The sequence below is a fragment of the Cololabis saira genome, chromosome 23, assembly GCF_033807715.1.
Source record: "Cololabis saira isolate AMF1-May2022 chromosome 23, fColSai1.1, whole genome shotgun sequence".
Taxonomy (NCBI): Eukaryota; Metazoa; Chordata; class Actinopteri; order Beloniformes; family Belonidae; genus Cololabis; species Cololabis saira.
The window spans coordinates 15,362,710-15,381,917 of record NC_084609.1 but is presented as its reverse complement, the minus strand read 5'-3'; the positions used below and the strand labels follow the sequence as shown (position 1 = coordinate 15,381,917).

General features: G+C 41.2%; 1 protein-coding gene across 2 annotated transcripts in view; it reads right to left on the bottom strand.

Annotated features, from left to right (window-relative positions):
- The window catches only part of usp6nl (USP6 N-terminal like), a 91,827-nt gene that overhangs the window by 58,437 nt on the left and 14,182 nt on the right, over positions 1 to 19,208 (bottom strand). For both annotated transcript variants that reach the window (XM_061714167.1, XM_061714166.1), the window contains exon 2: positions 17,267 to 17,373. In XM_061714167.1, the coding sequence (XP_061570151.1) occupies positions 17,267 to 17,270 (4 nt within the window). In that variant the 5' untranslated portion in view covers positions 17,271 to 17,373. The remainder of the gene's footprint in view (positions 1 to 17,266; positions 17,374 to 19,208) is intronic.

The window sequence follows — 19,208 nt, the reverse complement described above, 5'->3', positions numbered from 1 at the left end:
CGTGTGAAGTCACTCACAGCCTGCAGCTACCATCGCAGCAGGTTGTTGTGGGGCTGCAGCAGTACATGCACATGAAGCTTTTTCTGCTGTTGCCACTTGTCAATTACTACAGTCTAGGGCTGTTCGATTTTGCCCAAAAATAAAATCTCGATTTTTTTTTCTCAAAATCCGATTTTCGATTACGATTATTTTGTGAATTGACAAAAGGCAAAGAAATGATTTCAAATAAGCTGTTTTTTTATTGAACATTTGCTCCATTGGGCAAACTTTGCTCTTATTAAACCAAAAATTAATGAATAAAGTGCAAAACTCTGTAAAATAAGTTGAAAAAAAGTTTTAAAAAATATAATAAAATATAAAGTTTTATATGTGTGCAGACAAGGTAAAAAAATAAATAAATAAAAAAACAAAAAAAACAAAAAAAGTGAAAAATCGATTTTACGAGTTTCACGTTTTAACATCGTTCTAATTACATAATCGCGATTACGATTTAAAATCGATTAATCGATCAGCCCTACTACAGTCCATTACAACCTTTGTGGCTCATTTGAATCAAGTGGCCTACCTTTTATCATGTCTCCAAATCTATAATCTTTATTTCAGCAAATATTGGCTTCCTGCACATGAAACCCAGTGTGCGCTACAGGCTAGTGTTGCACTACTGGAGTCCTGCATTTGGAAATGCCTTACTTTATATTGTACGTACTTACATTTCGGTGTTTCCATTGAACTGTGATTTTTCTCTGTAGTGTAACTCTTCTTTTTCTCTGTCCGTATCTTCAAGGATTCTTTTTCAAAACAATGAAAAAGAAGATCTCTGCTTTGGAGAAGATTGACAAAAATGCAAAAAGCATTTCCATTACACTTTTGCAATAAACTGGATTCTCAAAATGCCTGAAAAACCCACCTTGTGAAAGTGTAAAAAGGTTTTTGTGACATTTGGGAGATATTTTGAAGCCTTGGAGCCTTTTCCATTACAGGTTTTCTTTTTCCATATATTTGGGTTTTGCGAAAATCTCAGGGTAATAGAAAAGCGCCTTTTGAAAGATCTATTTATTTGAGAGGCCAGATAAGAGCTTGTCTTTTCAACAGCCTTTTCATTCAACCTGGGGACTGAGAAGCTGTCAATCACAGGGTCGGATCAAAGTGAAGATTTGATGCCATCTGTTGGGTTTCATAGCCGTCTTGTGTGAACTGAACTAGCTACCATTGTCCCCCTAAGTGTAGACCACATAAAAACCTAATTAAAATTATTTTAAGTATAAATTAATTGAAATGACTGTGATGATTGTATAACTGGGCTTAAGTAAACTTGTTTACGTTCTCTGTGGACTGAGATGACTGTTGATGTGAAGTGGTGCTGTACAATTTATCTGCAGATCTGTAGATATTTCTTCCCAGCTGTTTTATAAAAAGACTAAAAAGCGTAGATAGACATGCAACTTTGGTAGATTGAACAACCACATTTTGTGATAAGATGTATTCATGTTTTATTCATTTCTTTTTCTGAAAACTAAGAAACACGCTTTGAGGTCACCATTTCTCAAAAAAGAGCTGGCTACACTTGTAAAGAGAATTGACATTTTTTTCTGCCTGCAATGAAAGGCTGTTTGTCAACGTGATGCCACCTTTTGTCTCCTCTTCAGCTACTTCCACAGAAAAATGACAAAGATAACTCCACTGTAATTCTCTTATGCGCAGAAGTAACGTGGCGGAAATGTTTCTGGGCATTTCTCACATTCAAACGGCTCTCTTATCTGCCTGCCCTTCCCACTCTGCCTCGCTAAAAGGTTTTGTTTTGGGTCGGCCGCGTCCAGCAAATGGGCCGCCGCGCAAACAAATCATGCAGGCGTAACAATGTCGACACATGCCTGCCTCTGCCTTCCTAATGGCAACATTCTGGGAGGACTGATTGAATTGCACTGGGTGATGATTGCTGGGCACATTGATTAATACTGCCTGCTGCACTTCAGTGCGTCATGGCTCCTAAGAGTCCTGCTGCTGAATACCAACGAGACAATACCGTCAGTGACAGTATGAACCCACTCCTCACTTAACTCACATAAATTAGTACATACTGAAACTCAGCTCCATGGTTACTTGTTTGTACGGATAGACCAGCAGATGTAGATGGTGGAAGTACCAGCAAGTTATTGTTAAAGGGAAAGTTCGGTTTTTTACAACCTGGACCTTATTTCTGGCATTTTTTATGGTTGTATACTCACCCAGAAAGGTTTGGTGTCATTTGGAGTCCTTCGGAAGATATTAGGAGTTTTTTGCGAGCCGCTTCTCTATATAACGGTAGCGCATGAGGGCACAGCGGGACACAGACGATGCAGCGTCTAAATAACACATGATTGCCGCGAAACTCTTCATTTCTTTTATGAATCACTAGATCTGCTTCCAGGACCTGTTGTCTACATCCGGGGTTCTCTGTGTAACGAGGAAATCAGTTTGTAAACAAGACCTCTGAACTCATGACGTCATCTCTGTGCGAGCATCACAGACACAGCTCCGTGTACAGCTGGAGTTCGCTACTGTTAGTTTACTGTTAGTTATTTGAAACATGTCTGAATATTTGTCAAATTCTGAGGTTGTGGACGACAACTTTGAATATGATGGACGTCCTTACCGTTTTGAGCCAGAGTATACGGCTGAAGAGCTCACTGAACGGAGGACAGAGTGAGCGCACAGAGATGACGTCATGAGTTCAGAGGTCTTGTTTACAAACTGATTTCCTCGTTACACAGAGAACCCCGGATGTAGACAACAGGTCCTGGAAGCAGATCTAGTGATTCATAAAAGAAATGAAGAGTTTCGCGGCAATCATGTGTTATTTAGACGCTGCATCGTCTGTGTCCCGCGGTGCCCCATGCGCTACCGTTATATGGAGAAGCGGCTCGCAAAAAACTCCTAATATCTTCCGAAGGACTCCAAATGACACCAAACCTTTCTGGGTGAGTATACAACCATAAAAAATGCCAGAAATAAGGTCCAGGTTGTAAAAAACCGAACTTTCCCTTTAAGATGTTCGAAAGGGCTTTAAATGATGTTGGGTGGCAGGAATGGAGTAAGATTACTGAACTACAAATAAATGCCTACTTACTCCTCCAATAGACATGTAGCAGCATTGTCCCACTGGAGACATGTTTCTGTCCACTTGACAAAAGTAGTCCAGTGTCAAGCAATGTTTCCAAGCAGCATTTTTACTCTGACAACACAAAAACTGAGTATGTACTATCCATCAACGATAGGCACCTATTGTATGCCCTGTAAAATCACCCCGTATGCCCTCCTATCTCAGACTTCCTTACTTCCTTTCCTTCCCAAGTCATCTCTCTCGGATTTGGCGTCATGCTGCAGCGAGAGAGTGAATGGTAACAGATGGGAAAAAAGTACACTGGAACAACATCACAGCTCCGCCTCGGACACTTCCTGTTTGCTTGCCCTATGTCGTTTCCTGCTTTAAGTCTGCAGCTTTTTTCACCAATCAGACTCCAGCCAGAGTTCCAGTGTCCTTCATGGCTAGTTACATGCTGTGTCATTACATTTTCCAGCAGCACCTGACCTTGTTTTTATACCATTGTTCCTCATATGTCCATACAAATGTGCAATGAAACTAGATCTCAATTAACCCTCAAATTATAAATGAAAGCTCTCTTACAGACAGAATTATCGTTTGTATAAATCAATATTTGACTGCAGGTAATCAAAGTTTATTATTACATGCATCCATGCAAATCAAAATCATGTTGACGACAACATATTTCCCAAAAAGTTTGGCAGACGATGGTGCATCTTGTCAACGCTGAACCACAACGGTTCAGTTTAATTTGCTAGACTTTTCCGTGTGGTTTGTTCGGCTTTCGTTGCTCCATAAAAAGCAAACCAAGATTTGTAAGCAGTCAGTTCACTCAAAGGGGATATGCTTTTAAGAAGTCAGATGCATTTACCTCCTGGACCAATGATGTAATTGCTATTATACCTTTTTATTCTACCTCAGCAGCTTCACTTTAGTTGGACCAAATATTGTCTGACTACTACCGCATCAAAAATGGAGTTCTGAGTTCATGCAGCTTTCTGCAGCTCCTTCTTGAAACTCCTCTTTAATGAATGAAAATTGCAATGTGAGGCACCAAACCTCCCCAATTGCATGTATGCTCATTTGTTGAATTTTGATTCCACAAACTGCAACTTTTTGTCAAATAATTTAATTAGTGCGTGCTTGTCAAGAGTGGCTGGATTCCATTCAATGTCAATATTGTCTTACAACAACCTATGAAAGTCATTATTGAAAAATAAATCCATAAAACCCAGACATCTAATCACATTCGAGAGAAAGTCGACATAAAACCCCCACTCACCGTGTCTTGACTGCCATATCATAAAGTCAATTTTGTTTAAAGACAACTTCTCCACAAATCCTCCTTTGATTAGAAAATAGAATAGATCTGTTCAGAAATAGTTACCCAGGTTACAGGGAAGTAGTACTAGATGTGTTCTGCACCATCTTGAATGATCATAAGATCTCAAAGTACTGTGAAATGCAAAAGGCACAAATGCTACCGAGTTAAAGAAAAACACTCAAAAGAACTCAATAAATCAGCTTAATAATGGCTTTGACTCTAAAATCAATACCCCCTAAGACGTCACCTCTTCCAGATCTTCAGGACCCAACCATCTGCAGATCATCCGAGATGTTCACCTCCAAGTCTATGGAGCAACTACATCTGGGAGATGTGTGTAAATGCATTCATTTATGTGTAATTTAGTGTGAAACTGCAGAGGACTGTAGGTGGGAAAGAGCAGGGGTTAGATGTATGTAAAGAGAGGCAGCCAAAGATTTACGACGCATCAGCCACCACATACACACTTGTAATCATGTGTTCATTCATACATCACGCAGCTGCTCGGGTGTATCACGCTTGGCATTGGTAGATAGGGTGTGTGTCATTTATCATGGTTTGACAGGCGGTGAGATGTTTGTTTCTGAGTGAAGAAAGCGGTTGTGCTGCTGATGAGTGTAAATGATTGTGTGTAGTGTGGTCATGGTCACATGGTCAAAATTATGCTGCAAATGTGGTTTCTTGAAAGCTGATGAGATACTCTTACAGTCATCGACAGCTGATGTGGAAACACTGCAATGACTTCATGTCTCATGGTTTTGTGTGGTGGCTTTTTCTACAGGTTGCGTGTGCATGTTTTTCTACAGGTTGTGTTTGCATGTTTCAGCAGAAATATAACACTGGAAGCTCGAAAATTCTGACCTTCCAGATCATTTGGAAAGTGCCTCCCACCTGCAGCCTGCAGGATAATGAACTGTGGAGGCGAGCAAACTGTTGTTTCCTCATCTAGAGACGTATTCTGTTACTGGACCAAAGCCCTGAAATGCAATATTCAGACATGATCCAGTGTTAGCCACAGAATCACATTATATATGTGGTGCTCTGTTTGCTGAATTAGATTAGTACTGTGCCACACATACTTACCGCAATTAAAACTTCCTGTTGTTATTTACTACTAGATGCTCGGAACAATCAGTTGAGTGACCGAGCGTGGTCTGTTTTTTGTTGTTGTATCGTAGGGATCTCCATCTAAGTCACAATAATGAACAAATATAATAATATGCGCTGATTACCAAACTAGATATTAGTAAATAAAAGTGTTCAATAAAGAAGAAATTATAATCACAGGCTCTTGCTCCTGTTCTTTGTGCTTTCTCACCGGGAGGACAGCACCAGAGTTCGTTACATGATTTGAAAAGAGACCACCTCCATTTGGGGGTCTCTCCCATTGTCAACACCTGAGAGCGACTACATTGTTCACGGTGGTTGAAACAAACCACATCAAGAGGAGTCATGAACTCAAGTTTGTTTTAAAAAATTACTACAACTGTTTGGGGCAATACCATTGTGCTGGGAAACTGATTTTTAGCAGAATGTTCTGTTCCATCTGTAGAGCTCCAGGCTCCGGCAGAGTGAAGGATTTAGAGATTTCAATCAATGCACAGACTCTGGGGGTAAAAAAGCTTGCATGCAGTCCTCTGAAAAGCCGAAATCTTGTTGGCCCTCGGCGAAAGCTTCATGCGCTGGCTGAATACCTACTGCTGGGTTCAACAACAAACAGCAGTGAAACTGGATGATTGAACTGACTTCAAATAAAACTGTGATCTCAAGAATCAGGATTGGAATCATGTAATTCCTAGCGCTCACAACTGTGGCCAATAAACTTCTGTTTACAGTGCACATCTTAAAAAATGAAGTGAATTATTTTCATTCCTAAAAGCATGCCAAAAATGTCCCTGACAAAACAACAAAGATTAACTGAATGAATTTGTATCATTTTACACACTATTAAGACAGCGCTAGCGGGAAGTGCGCTGTTTTTTTCAAAACAAGGAAATCAATCAAAATCAAATTCAACAAAATGGCTCGAGGACAACAACGTGAACTGCAGAAGAGTGAAATCTGGGTCAACTCTCAACACGTCTCCAGAGAGCAGAAACATACGTCAAAAGTTCAAAAAGCTTTCTTCACTGTACACATATTAAGTATTGATGGACTAAACTTCCTGAGCGGGAGGGCCCCGGTTCACCATGGCAACTAAATATAGTGAGTCCACGAGAAGCTTGTGGAGACAAAACCCATTTTCTTAGCGTCTCTGAAGGAGAGAGCCAAAAGACAGAGAGTGGGTTGTAATCTGGTGCAATTATCTTGTTTAAAATGTGCAGCAATTATCTCAAAAGTCCCTCTGTGTCATCTTTAAATGCTCGCAAGCTCAACAAAAAGAAGTTTCTGGAAATTCTGGCACTTAGATGGTTCAGCAGAATATTTGGAAGAATCTCTCTCTGAAGTGGCAGCAATTCATGGGTCTCTGTATTCCTCATGAAAGTCAAATCCTTTACTCTTATGGCTTGATAATGTAATTTCCTCCATCGCTCTTTCCATCCCTTATCTATTGCTGCTAGGCCAGTGAGGCTTACATCCAGGGTCCTCAGAAAATATCTGTCAAGAACATCAAGAAAGAGCAACTACAGGGCACTGCAATTTGAAATCCCAAGGCCTAATATTTCTGGGGAGCTGCCTGGCAGCAGAGAAACAGATGGAAATGGTTCTCCCACAACCATGAGATGATATGGACCGCCTCTGGCAGCACGTCTAAGCTGCAGCCAGTGGTAGGAATACAAATGAAAAAGGTGTGCAAACTAGTACAAAAATCCATTCAACAAAACCTAAATCCACTTCTTAAAACACTCACCTAAAAATCACGAAAAAAAAGTAAGCATATTTTAAAAAAAGGTTACAAAAAAATAGATGAAATTCAATTTTGTCTTATTAAAGAAAAACTTACCTATTACGGATGGAGATTTTGAGACATTTTACAATTTCTACTGCAGGAGTCTGCTCAGTTTTAGCATCTACTTCACGAATTATTTGCCCAAGAAGGTTTATTAAATTACTGGTACTTTTAGGTGTTGTCGTCAGTGCTATCAGCTGTGATTTGCTTAAGAAGATGAACAAAGAAACAAACTCCACCTGACTACCGAGTCGTCCAAGACAGACAGACAGTTAAATGTTCACTGCTGTGCGAGCAGAGAAGGCCTTTCAGCATCATCTGGAATTTAACAGTTATATGCTGAAGAGGTGTGCAGAAGGAGAAAGATCGACAGCAACATGGACGAGCCAGAATTACTGCTTGATGCTATGCTCCATAAAACATATAATTAGTAATTCATAAAGATAAAGAGAAAGACCTGAAACAATGAGCCTATTAAAAAGGATTATTTTTAATTGTTGAAGAAAAACAACTGAAGGGAACTACAGCTAATTAAAATCAGAATATTTGGAGGATTTCTTTCTTTGTTTTAGGGCCAATCCCAATGTTCACCCTGCTTTCTAACACTAGCCCTAAAAATGAAGCCACAGGCGTAGGGCCCTTGTAATCTTCCAAGTGGTGTCCCATTGGGACACCACTTGCTACGTCACTGTGTGGTTTACGTTCAGGTACGTAAGCGACTGCGTAGTTACGTTTGCACATACGTCACACCATATCAGGAAGCCGAGAGCTAAAAGCTGTTTTAATTTCCGCTGTAACGCTGTTAATATGCCACTTTATTAAGTTTTAAGATTTTTTCCAGGCGTAAAAGTAACCGTTAAGATCCCCAACCTGGGCTCAGTTTATCCAAATAACGCCTGTTAAGAAATTTGCTCCGATGTTTTCGGGGATGAGAAGAGCCGTCGGCGATTTATGGTTCCGCGTTAAATCGATGCAGAGCCTACGGCGTAGCCTACGCCGTAGGCTCTGCATTGGTGTAACGCGGAACCATAAATCAGCCTTTACTCTGGCGAGATCTGAAGATACAACGCAACAATGACCAGGCGAATGATTATGTACATTCACTAAGTGAATATTATGAAAGTAAAATATATATTTCTCGCTTGAAATGTAATCAAAACACATTTTTATGCAGAAACTAACTCAAAATATTGATTTTATTCACTAAAAATTAGAAATGTCTGCCATGTTTTTTTGTTTGATTCAGTCTGCAAATAATGACGTAAAGCATTCTGGGAAATTTTTCTGGCCCTAGGTCGCGAAGTCAGCATCTGAAATCCCTCGCTCTGTAGGGCTAGATTGATACCCCTAGCCCTTGATATGCCCACTAGCCCTACATGCAAAGAGGAATTGGGACACTACTAACCTCACGGGAACGCGCAAAGTTTTGGGGTAGGGCTGAAAAGTAGAGCTAGGGGGTGTATTGGGACTGGCCCTTAGTGTCTGCCGGATTTTAACAAAACTAACCAGGAAGCGGGAAATGGTTTTCCTGACTATTCATGGACCAAACTTTTAGGTTTAACTTTTGGAAGCTCAGAAAAATAAAACAAGAGTGAGATGACAAGTTAAAAAACACCCTTATGGAGGTCCTTTCCTTTGCAGGAAGGTGTCACATCCATTTCCCTTTATGAGAACAAACTATAGCTCTCATCTAAAACACACAAAACCGAAAATGATCAGTTCTGTTTTTGCAAACACCAACAAATGCAAGATCAAACTTGGTTTGATTTTGGTGATTTTAAGGGATTCCACAAGCATGACTAGGCTTTGGCCTTTCAAAACTAATTTCCTTTTTTGAGCACCTTGAAAAATCAAATATTTTCTTAGTCTGCCTTTGCAGACGTGGCAAAGAAGAAGCAGGTGAAGCACCCAAGTAAAAAAGGCCATACTACTGCCACAAATACTGAGAAGGAAAGAAAATAAATTAAGTTATAAAGAGGAGAACAGCCCTGAGCACAACTGATACAGTTTAGTTGACCATCTGTCCAGCCGTTTCATAAACACCAGACAAGAAAAGGCCAATTCTTAAAAGACGGTACCATCTAAACCAAACACAGGTCTAAAGTATGTTTTGTGAAGTACTATTACTCATCATATTTCTCTCCGTGGCCTTAGCAAGTACACGCCGATGCCCAAAGGAGAGGGTCAGTGGATCCATTTCCTCTTGCTCGCCTGTTTACTGAGAGATGTAATCGTATTTCATCAAAGCTTCCTTCCTGTAAGTCCCCTGCCTTTGCCAACCCCCCCCCCCCCCCCCCCCCCTCAAAAAAATGAAGCACCTTTGTCACCACATGACATCTGAGTATCACTCACCAACCAGAGGAAAGCACAGAGAGAGGGAGGGTGGAAGAGCGGCATTCCCACAAGCAAACGAAATCACATCACAGTTAAAACAACAAAGTCACCGACATTCAGTGTCACAGAGAAAACCACTGGTAGGGGCTGCAAATAAAAGATGGAGTCAGTGAAAAAAGCATGTTTTGGTTTCGAGAATATATATATTTATAAAGAAAGCAGGCTATAAGTGACAGAAAACTGACCAATTCAGGTTTCCCTTCCAAGCCCAGAGCAGCCGAGCTACACCATGCCCTGCCCTCATCTCCCCATCTCCTCACTTTACTTCAGTGTCAATCGAGCTTGAATGCTTGATTTCTTATGTAAAAGGATTGTCGCTTGTACACAAGTTATCATGTTACATCAAGCACCCGTTCGTTTACTTGAAGCACACGTGGTCTCAGAAAATCAGCACACTGGAAAAGAGGAGAGAAAATACCCCAACACACTGACTTTGTGGCTTTTTTTTTTTTTTTTTTTTAAGATTTCTGGTCAAATAGATCTAAGATCTTAGAATTTCTGGATCATGTCCCTAGATTGTTAAATGACTGAACGAAAATTGGAAATCAATCTGCTTTGCCATCAGCAGATGCACTTCAAAAGGACTTTTCTTTTTGAATACAATCAGCTTTCAGATAAAGACGGAAATATTTGGAAAGAAATACCATAAAAGTAGTTGTCCCACCCCCCCATCCTCATATTTCTACTGTTCACAGCAGCTACCATAAAAGCTGAGCGAAGTAGCTTCAGAGGAGAATGGGAGGCACCTCTCAAAGAGATTTAATCAATTTGATGCTTAGTGGTAACCGTCGTACATGTCAGATTCTGATTTAATGGGGTCTGGGTCACGCTGACAAAGCAGCTGGAAAAATAAAGTTGGATTCTGTTTGAACAAGAAAAGAGAAGTGTAGAACTGCCGTTATAAAACCCACTAGAAGTAGCGCTGGGATTTTATAAAAAGCTTGATGAGCATTAACCTGCTACCGTGAGAATCCAGTGTTCAAATGCCTGCAGTGGTAATGTTCACTTCCTCTCTGTAGGAGACTTTAGATGTGGATCTGACACGCCACAATTAATGAAAACAGCCTGTCACCTGGGCGTAAAATCTTGATTTAACTTAATACCTAATCTCCGTTCAAGTTCAAATTCACAGCATGATCCAGGTGACAAGAAGCTGAAGTGCAGGAAGTGCGGTTGGCTGATAAACCTGTCGGACCAGCGGAACTGCAATAAACTGAAACAACCCTCTTTCCTGCGGCGCTTTCCCAACAAACACATACCGTCCTCTCTAGCAACAAGCTTTTCTGTTATTCTTTTGGCAGAGAGGCTTGCAAATATCTGGATCTAGCAAGACATGTCATAATGTCAGGACTTAAGAGTTTAACACAGAAATTATACATAAATAAATAAGAACGAACACTGCCTTCAAGTGCTGTCAGAAATGCGGGGTTATCAGCAGAAGGCATGCAAACAGAGGACGAGCTCTGGTAAACAGGAAGGAGCAATCCCAAATTGAGACACGACCAATACAACAACAAATGCTGCTGTACTTTTCGTTGCGCAACAAGATACACGACTAGCTATCAGAGCCAACCGGCCACAGGGGACCCAGTGCTTTCTTAAGACACAATGTCTTATTTGGAGTAGCAGAGTCTGAGCCGCAGAACAACCGCCGCTGCAGCGGCACATCAGTGCCGTTAGCCGACACCTACCCAACAAAACTGACAGGCCACGTTAAGCAGCACTCTGGCTTCCCAAAAGGGTGCAAAGACAAACTAAATCTGCTGAGCAGCCTGCAGATGTTGACATGTGAACCTACAATAAACCAAACCCCATTTCTGTTATAAAAAGAACCTGCATGTTCGACAAGCTTTTAATCAAGGTTGCATGCTTGGCAGGAGGCTGGAGCGTTAAAGACCCGGTTTGACTGTTCGTTACAGCGTAAAGTGGAGCCAACTGTGCCCAGGTCCAGCAGATGGAGACCAGATGAGGCTTTCAGAAGATAATTATAGAGCACCACGCCCAGACACGCTGTGCGCTCTGCACACCTCCCAATGACATCAGTCTTCTTCTGATAGAGAGACATGAAGGTGTGTGGGCGAGTGTGTGTGTGTGTGTAGGTGCCGGAGACAACCGTCTGTGCCACATACTCCTACTGTCCTACAAACCTACTTGCGAGGTCAGAGGAGACCGTAATTATGCACAAGCATGTAATGTATATTCTGTGCCACTGAATATTTTGACTTTTCTACTGTAAAACCATCAAAATAAAGATTGAAAGATTGAAAGATTTAACTTTAACGGATTTAACGGTGTATCATGCAGCATTAAGATGTGTAACAGATTTAGGTTTTCGTATTCATCACTGTAGTCTTTACGAGAAGGTTGGCTGGTCTTCTTTGTATAATCGTAGATGGGAACACTGGTATTGTCTTTTTTATAAAGCCATCTTGTGTGACTTGCCCCCTTATTTGTGTTCTCTCTTGGTTCACAAAGTCAACACCAAAAGCTGTAGTCTCAGGCACGATAGATTGATAATGTATACTATTCCTCGTACGCGGACTGTTTTTGGGGAAAGGGCCTTCAAAGCATTTGCACCCTCGTCCTGGTATAAATTACAGAGTCATCTTAAATTGGATCATCTCCCAAGTTTGCTAGATTTTAAAGCTAGGATCAAGGTCTATCTGACTACTGAATGCACATGTTCTTTTATCAAACATTGAGTGATTATACTGTAGTGATGTGATTGCCAAACTGTTTTAGCTGTTTTTTATGTCTCTTTTGTTGATGTTGTTCAATGTTGTTCAATGTGTAACTGATGTGGACCTATTGTGCTGCCTTCTTGGGCAGGACCCCCTTGCAAAAGAGATTTTAATATCAATGGGATTATTCCTGGATAAATAAAGGTTAAATAAAAAAAATAAAAAAACTTTACTACAATACGTGTACTAGGTTAACCAAGGCTTGTTTATGTTAATTTATGACAAACTAGACTAATGGTGTCAGAGTCCTTGCCTGTCTGATGCTTCGTGGAGCCATTATCGTCCTTTTAACGTAAGCGAGTGTGTACAGCGCTGATGAAACCATTACAAGGCTCGTGTGCCTCCTAATGTCCTCTTCTTTCAGCGGTATCCCTCCTCTCTGGGTCCCTCTCCTACAACAGTGTTGGTGTGTGGGGGAAGGACTGGCAGGTGTTTTTACTGCAGACAGAACCGCGGCGTGTTATTATTACCTGATATGACGACTTTGTCGTGCTGCTGAGGCAAACAGCTACTGGCGTTCATAAATATTACTGATTGTTGCATCACAGCAGCCTGAAGGTGCGTGTGCTTGTCTTGTCTGGGCAGAGCAGATGATCACAGATATCTAATAAAGTTTTACCCAGAGAATTAACTGAATTGTGTAGCAGCACAAATGTGGAAGTAGTAAGTAATAAAAGAGGATCCTTTGGTGCTTTCAAAACAATATTTTGCCCCTTGCTGATCATAACAGTTTGACCAAAACACAATCTCTCCACGTCTCCATCGGAATTTAATTAAGTTTTTTAATTAAGAGCCTACCTTTCTTTCTGTGTGACAGGTTATTTTCTAATAACAGCACTTTGGTTAATGATTTCTGGTCTTTTGAGTCTTTTAGACCTTCCACACGAGCTGCTTCAACTTTTCACCGCTCGCAATTAACTATCGGCTGATCACTGGTCACAACTGAACAAAACACCAAAGAACAGTTTATTTTCCTAGTAGGTAAATGCATCATATGTATACCACTGACAAAACCCGTTCATTCAATATTTGGGACAACAAACTTAATCCATTTCTGCAAAGAGCACCACATTGCTGAGCATGCTCAATAATGACAAACTAGCAAAAGGCTCAAATCAAGAGAGCCTGCACACAGCCTGTGGCCTCTATTATCTTCCAGTGATTGATCATCCTACTGTATGCGGGTGATTACAGGAAAGTCGGAATTGGTGAAAAGCTGAACTGGCGGGTCAGACTTAAAAGCTGCAACTGGCCGAATAAATAGTGCATCTCACTTCATTAGATCACGCCTGGTTATTGAACGTGTCATCACGTGTGTCTATATCCAAATAGTTAGGTTAGTAACACCAAGTACAAAAACAAGTTGTACATCAGTCGGCAAATGAATGATTCTGCAAAATCCTGAAGTACATTGATTAACCTGAAGAGCCATTCAAATGTTTCAGATCTTCCCAACTCACATAAAGAGCTCTATTTTGACAAACATACATTGGGCCACAAATGTGAGACGAGGGAGATGAAGAGTGTTAAATGCACAACATTTTATTTGTTACACTTGTGTGTGAGTGGACGACGGCTGACTAAAGACTAAGGCTTTTTAACGCTGCCATTTTCATTCTGAACCAGTCTGCTGAATTCTAAACAGACACTGTAAACCATACACTGCTTGAACTAACTTCATTCTGAGCATCGTTTAACATTATTTGAAAGTAAAATGCCACTTTATTGTTTTAAACTGCAGTTTAAGTTTAAACGCTTCAGCTTTAAACACCAAGGTTTAAAAAAGGTGTGAAATCCAGCTTGTGAGAGCTACATGATGGACCCAAAGCTTTTCTGCTGCAGTCACTGCAGAGAAAGAAGATAATGAACCAGCTAGAAAAGAAAGCCTAGCAGAAACCTTGTCACTAAAGCTCACAAGAGCTGATCTAGAAACGTGGCTCATAAAAAATGTGCTGTTTAAAGGAATGTATCCATCAGTGTGCCAGTACACATGTGGTCAAAGTGATCAGATCTCAACAGTTTACATGAAGCACTTTAAGTCAAAGTTTAGTCCAAAGTAAAAAGTCTTCATGTAAACAATAGACCAGCTCTAGATGATCACATCAGAATGCTTTTTAAAAATCAGAAAATTGTAAACCTTTAGAAACCTCTCTCTCAGGATGGAAAAGTATTTCTCCTTTCACCATGTGGGGATCAGGTGAGTTTCCATGAGGAGTTGAAAAAAACAGCAGGGGCAAAAAAAACTGTTCTCCAGAGAACAACTTTTTGGTGCAGATCTTAAAAGGGAAAAAGATTTCTAAACATCTGGACAGTGAAAAGAATAACCAGCGTCCTGTGCGTTGTTCAGTCAAGTTTTTAAAAAGACGAACAAAGTCAATACCCCACAATCAACTGACCAAGCTTTAAAAACTTCTAGAGAAGATTGAAGATCTCCTATTACAATGCCAATAATCAAAACGGTAAGATTGCTACCAAAATAGCCAGCGTTTTGTTTCAGACTCTTGTGGATGACAATCACGAGGAGGAGGACCAGGAAAAAGGCAAAAAGAAAAAAACTAAATTGCAGGATACACTATGGTTGTGTCTCTCTCATCTCTTCTACTGAACACATGTTACTTGGTGTAACTTTAAAGTAACAAAATGCACAGAAACAGTTGAGGAATTGGTGAAAGCACTGAAAAATGAATAAAAAAATCTGGTCGTATATTAAATGTACAACTCCCTTCATGGTCAAGGAAAACTTGACTTAACAGCAGCTTTGCTGACAAGTCCTGACAAGAACATAGTTTGCCCCACAGCTGCCAGCCTCAGCACGTGGAACGTTTGCAACCGGCTCCAACGTGGCGTTGCAGACGATATGCTGGAAATCACATATCACCAAATCTTGTGGAAATTCTGCTCAACAACATACAGACTTTGAGGTGCAGTCTCATGCAGTCAGAAACTTGTTAGCTGAACGTCCTGAACCCCACCATGTGGGGGCGCTCTATCGGCAGTGAGGCTGACGCAAATGAGAGCATTTGCAGCAGTTGAACAGTGGACATGATGATCCTCATGTCCTGACCCTGTTTTTGTCTTTTTCCAATGAAAAAAAAAAAGAAAAGGGGGGAAGCGCATCCAAAGTGAGTCATCCATCCTTATTAGGAGACTCAGAGGAAGGTAACCCCGCCCTGCGCCAGGCCAGCAGCTCTTTAACTGTCTCAGTTGTGCGTGTTGTAGGGGGGGTAATTAGGGTAATTAGTTCAGGATATCAACATCGTCAACCATCTCCAGGAGAGAGTCACTATCAAAAGGTTGAGATAAATAATGAAACACACAGAAGCCTTTCCCAAAGAGCTCCCGCTGCTTAGCGCCACGTTCGTGTGCCGTAAAGGCAACAAAAAAAAAAACAAAACAGAAAAGAATCCACACACACCCAGTTTGTTCCTCTGTTGCATTTCCCTCCAGTGACCTCATTCGTACCTGACAGGGACCGTTTAGTCATCATAAAAGTTGTGTTAATAGTTGAAGGAAGTCTGATGACTTCATGGTCAAGTTTGATTCCTGCATCCATTTGTAACCCACTAGAAAAATCGGTTTCATGGGGGATTTTTTTGACACGATTAAGAGTTTTTAGAGTCAAAGGTCATAAATTGTTTGTATTTAAGCATGCATGCCTTTAGGACACACACACACACACACACACACACACACACACACACACACACACACACACACACACACACACACACACACACACACACACACACACACACACACACACACACACACACACACACACACACACACACACACACACACACACACACACACACACACACACACACACACACACACACACACACACGTGCCTGTATTTGGTTGGCAGAGCGTGCAAAAGGAAAAACAGTAATCGGGTTATACCTCTCAACACTCCCTCTTTAGCAGCATCTGCTTAATCCAAATGCCTTCAAGTAAACGCTTAATAAGTGCAGGGTTTCCCTGGTAACTCACACCCAATCCTGGCCCCGTCCTTATCTGCTCAATGGGGTATCGGCCAAGAAGACCAGAAAACCTGCAAAGTACAGCTGAAGAATGCAGTGGCTCGATATCAAAGAGCAAATAAATATCTGAAGGATTCAAAAACAGACTTTTCTTTTCTACCGTCCAGCACACTGAATACCGACTGATAAACTGATAAAAAAGAAGCAATTTCTGGAATTTTGGTTTTGCTGAGATAAATATTAGATGCTACATTAAACTACTGTGTATTTACTTTGGGTTGGCACAAAGATTCTTCAGCATTCATCCCACTAGCATCTCATGACCACAACAGAAGACAGGAACCAACATTTCAGCTCCTCGTTCGAGACAAAAATCATACATACAAGACAACGTGCCAAGAACATTACAGTCACGTTGATACACTGCAGCGCAACGCCTGAGCTGATAGCAGAACACACACAGAGTATTTATAATTTTACACGCACACACTTGTAGATGAAGCTGATGGAGTGCTCATCCTGCAACATTGGCCCCCCCATCACGCTTCACGCTTCTGCGGTGTGATTGATGAGGGATGAAACAGCAAGGGCTGCAGCTCTTCTGTGCCATATGTTTCTGTCATCATGGTAGACGGGGGTCACACAAGGTACTATGTGCATGATTTGAGAGATTGCGGGGTTGTAGAAGCCCCTACATTTATTCTTCACCACACACACACACTACAATGGTCTACAATGAAACCGTCAATGAAACTTTAATGTCAATATTAGACTCGGTTCAAGCGAACACAAACTGTTTATAAATGCTCATGAAAAGCCAGCTTTCAATAAATTAGTAAAACTTTTACTTACTCATGGTGGATGTGCAGGAGTGGGGGGCAGGACGAAGCCCAGGTCGGGCGGGGCTTTGGACAGGTGAGGTTATTCTCCACTGTGTCTTTCGTAGAGGCACTCATGACCTGAAGAGGACACCAAAGAAAAGCACTCAATGATTAGCCCGCTATCAGAGCGCAGTCACATGTAAAACCGTGTTTTACACTAATGTATACTTCTGTGAAACACCTGAGCCTTAAACACGGGGTTCTGACTGAGACAGAAAAAAGGAAGTAAGAGAAACAGGAAGTTGACAAGAGAAAGCCCCGCCCAAAAAGCTCCATCTCATCTCAAAAGTAGTGCAGCCTCCCCCCAGGGGCGTGTTGAATCCCCCCTGTACTCTGGGAGCTAATTGTAGGAGGAAATGAGGATAAGTCATCATACTCCCAATAGTTTACAGTCCTTGGTAAAAGTTACCACAGTCAAAACACAAACTTGTGACAATCAAAGGATTAGTGCTGAAGACAAAAACAAAAACATCTAAGATCACAAAGTTTGACATTTTGTTCATCATCCTCCTCAGCTGTTCAATGCCAAAGGAATGGATAAGAGACAAAGTCGTGTTACTAAGGCGGCGCTTCCAAGCGTCGTATTTATGCAAATGTGGTCAATTAATTGCACGAGTCTAGACACAAACATTTTGCTGTGATGGAAATGGCAAGTTTTGTGTTTGTGAGAATCTATCCACCCATATCGACCTGATCGCTTGGCAAAATTACAGTAATCTGATGATAGGACGCAGTAATAATGGGTAATTTGATCACCTTCTAGATGCCTGCAGGCTGTGGAGAGAGAAATGATGCATCTGGTGTAGAAATTAAGTCCGCCACCCACTCCTCCCATCCACCATGAGCAAAAGTACTGCAGATGTGGAGGATCTAATATCATCCAGGGCAGCGAGGAAATCAGCACAGGTCAGCAGAACGCTTTAGCAGCAGAGGGAATCTCAAACACGCAGACCAAGCTGAGATTTATGCAAAGAAAAGATGGAAAGAGCTGATGCTGCCCTACGGGCCCCGAGCTGTCCATCACCATCAAAATTGTATTTACTATCTAGCTTCTAAAACTATTCTGCAGGGTTCACGTGTAGGAGGGATGCAACTATAGCCTTTCAAGTGAAAAAATTAAACATCTTGATATAAGAATCCAGTGGTTTTTCATTTTAAGACAGTGGATTCATCATTTCATCTTTACAATGTCACGAAACAGTTCACCAGTTTGATGTTTTCAACAAGTAACAAATAATTGCAACAAAATGCATTTCAACTGAATTATCAGCAATAATTCTGAGAACAGCAAGATGCGTTTCTTTTTTACCCCATTTCTAGCATGTTTCCAGTCTTTTCAAAATACCAACCACCACTTCATTTCACAACATTTTGAACATCCAATGGTAATTGTACGTGCAAAAACCTTGTTTATAAAATGTACTCCAACTTCAAAACACTTTTCCTTAACAGCCAATCTATTTGTCATTTCAGAGTGACGGAGAAGAAGTGAGATCTCAAAAGGCTGACAGTCTTAGCTTTAAGGTTGTGACCTGGGATTAGATGCACCATATGTTCACATCTGCCCCTGACCGGAAACACCAGCGAGCAGAGGGCGAAGCTGGGCTCTGAACGAAGCTGCAGCACACGCAGCTAATCAAACACATTGTCACGGGAGACCTGAGGTCTGTTGGGAGAAGCTGAACCAAACTCTGAGGTCAGAACGTCTGCCACGGTGCGGGAATGTAGGTGACCTGTCACAGGTCTCGGCAATCAACGCCTCGGCAGAGCTCCACCTCCTGGAGCAGCGTCTTAATCAGGATGCTGCTGATCTATTTATGACATCCAAACTATCTCAGTAGGGTGGAAATCAGTTTAAAAGAGAAGAAATGATACTGAGAAACTTCTTTGTGATGCAAGCAAGCTTGTTTTCA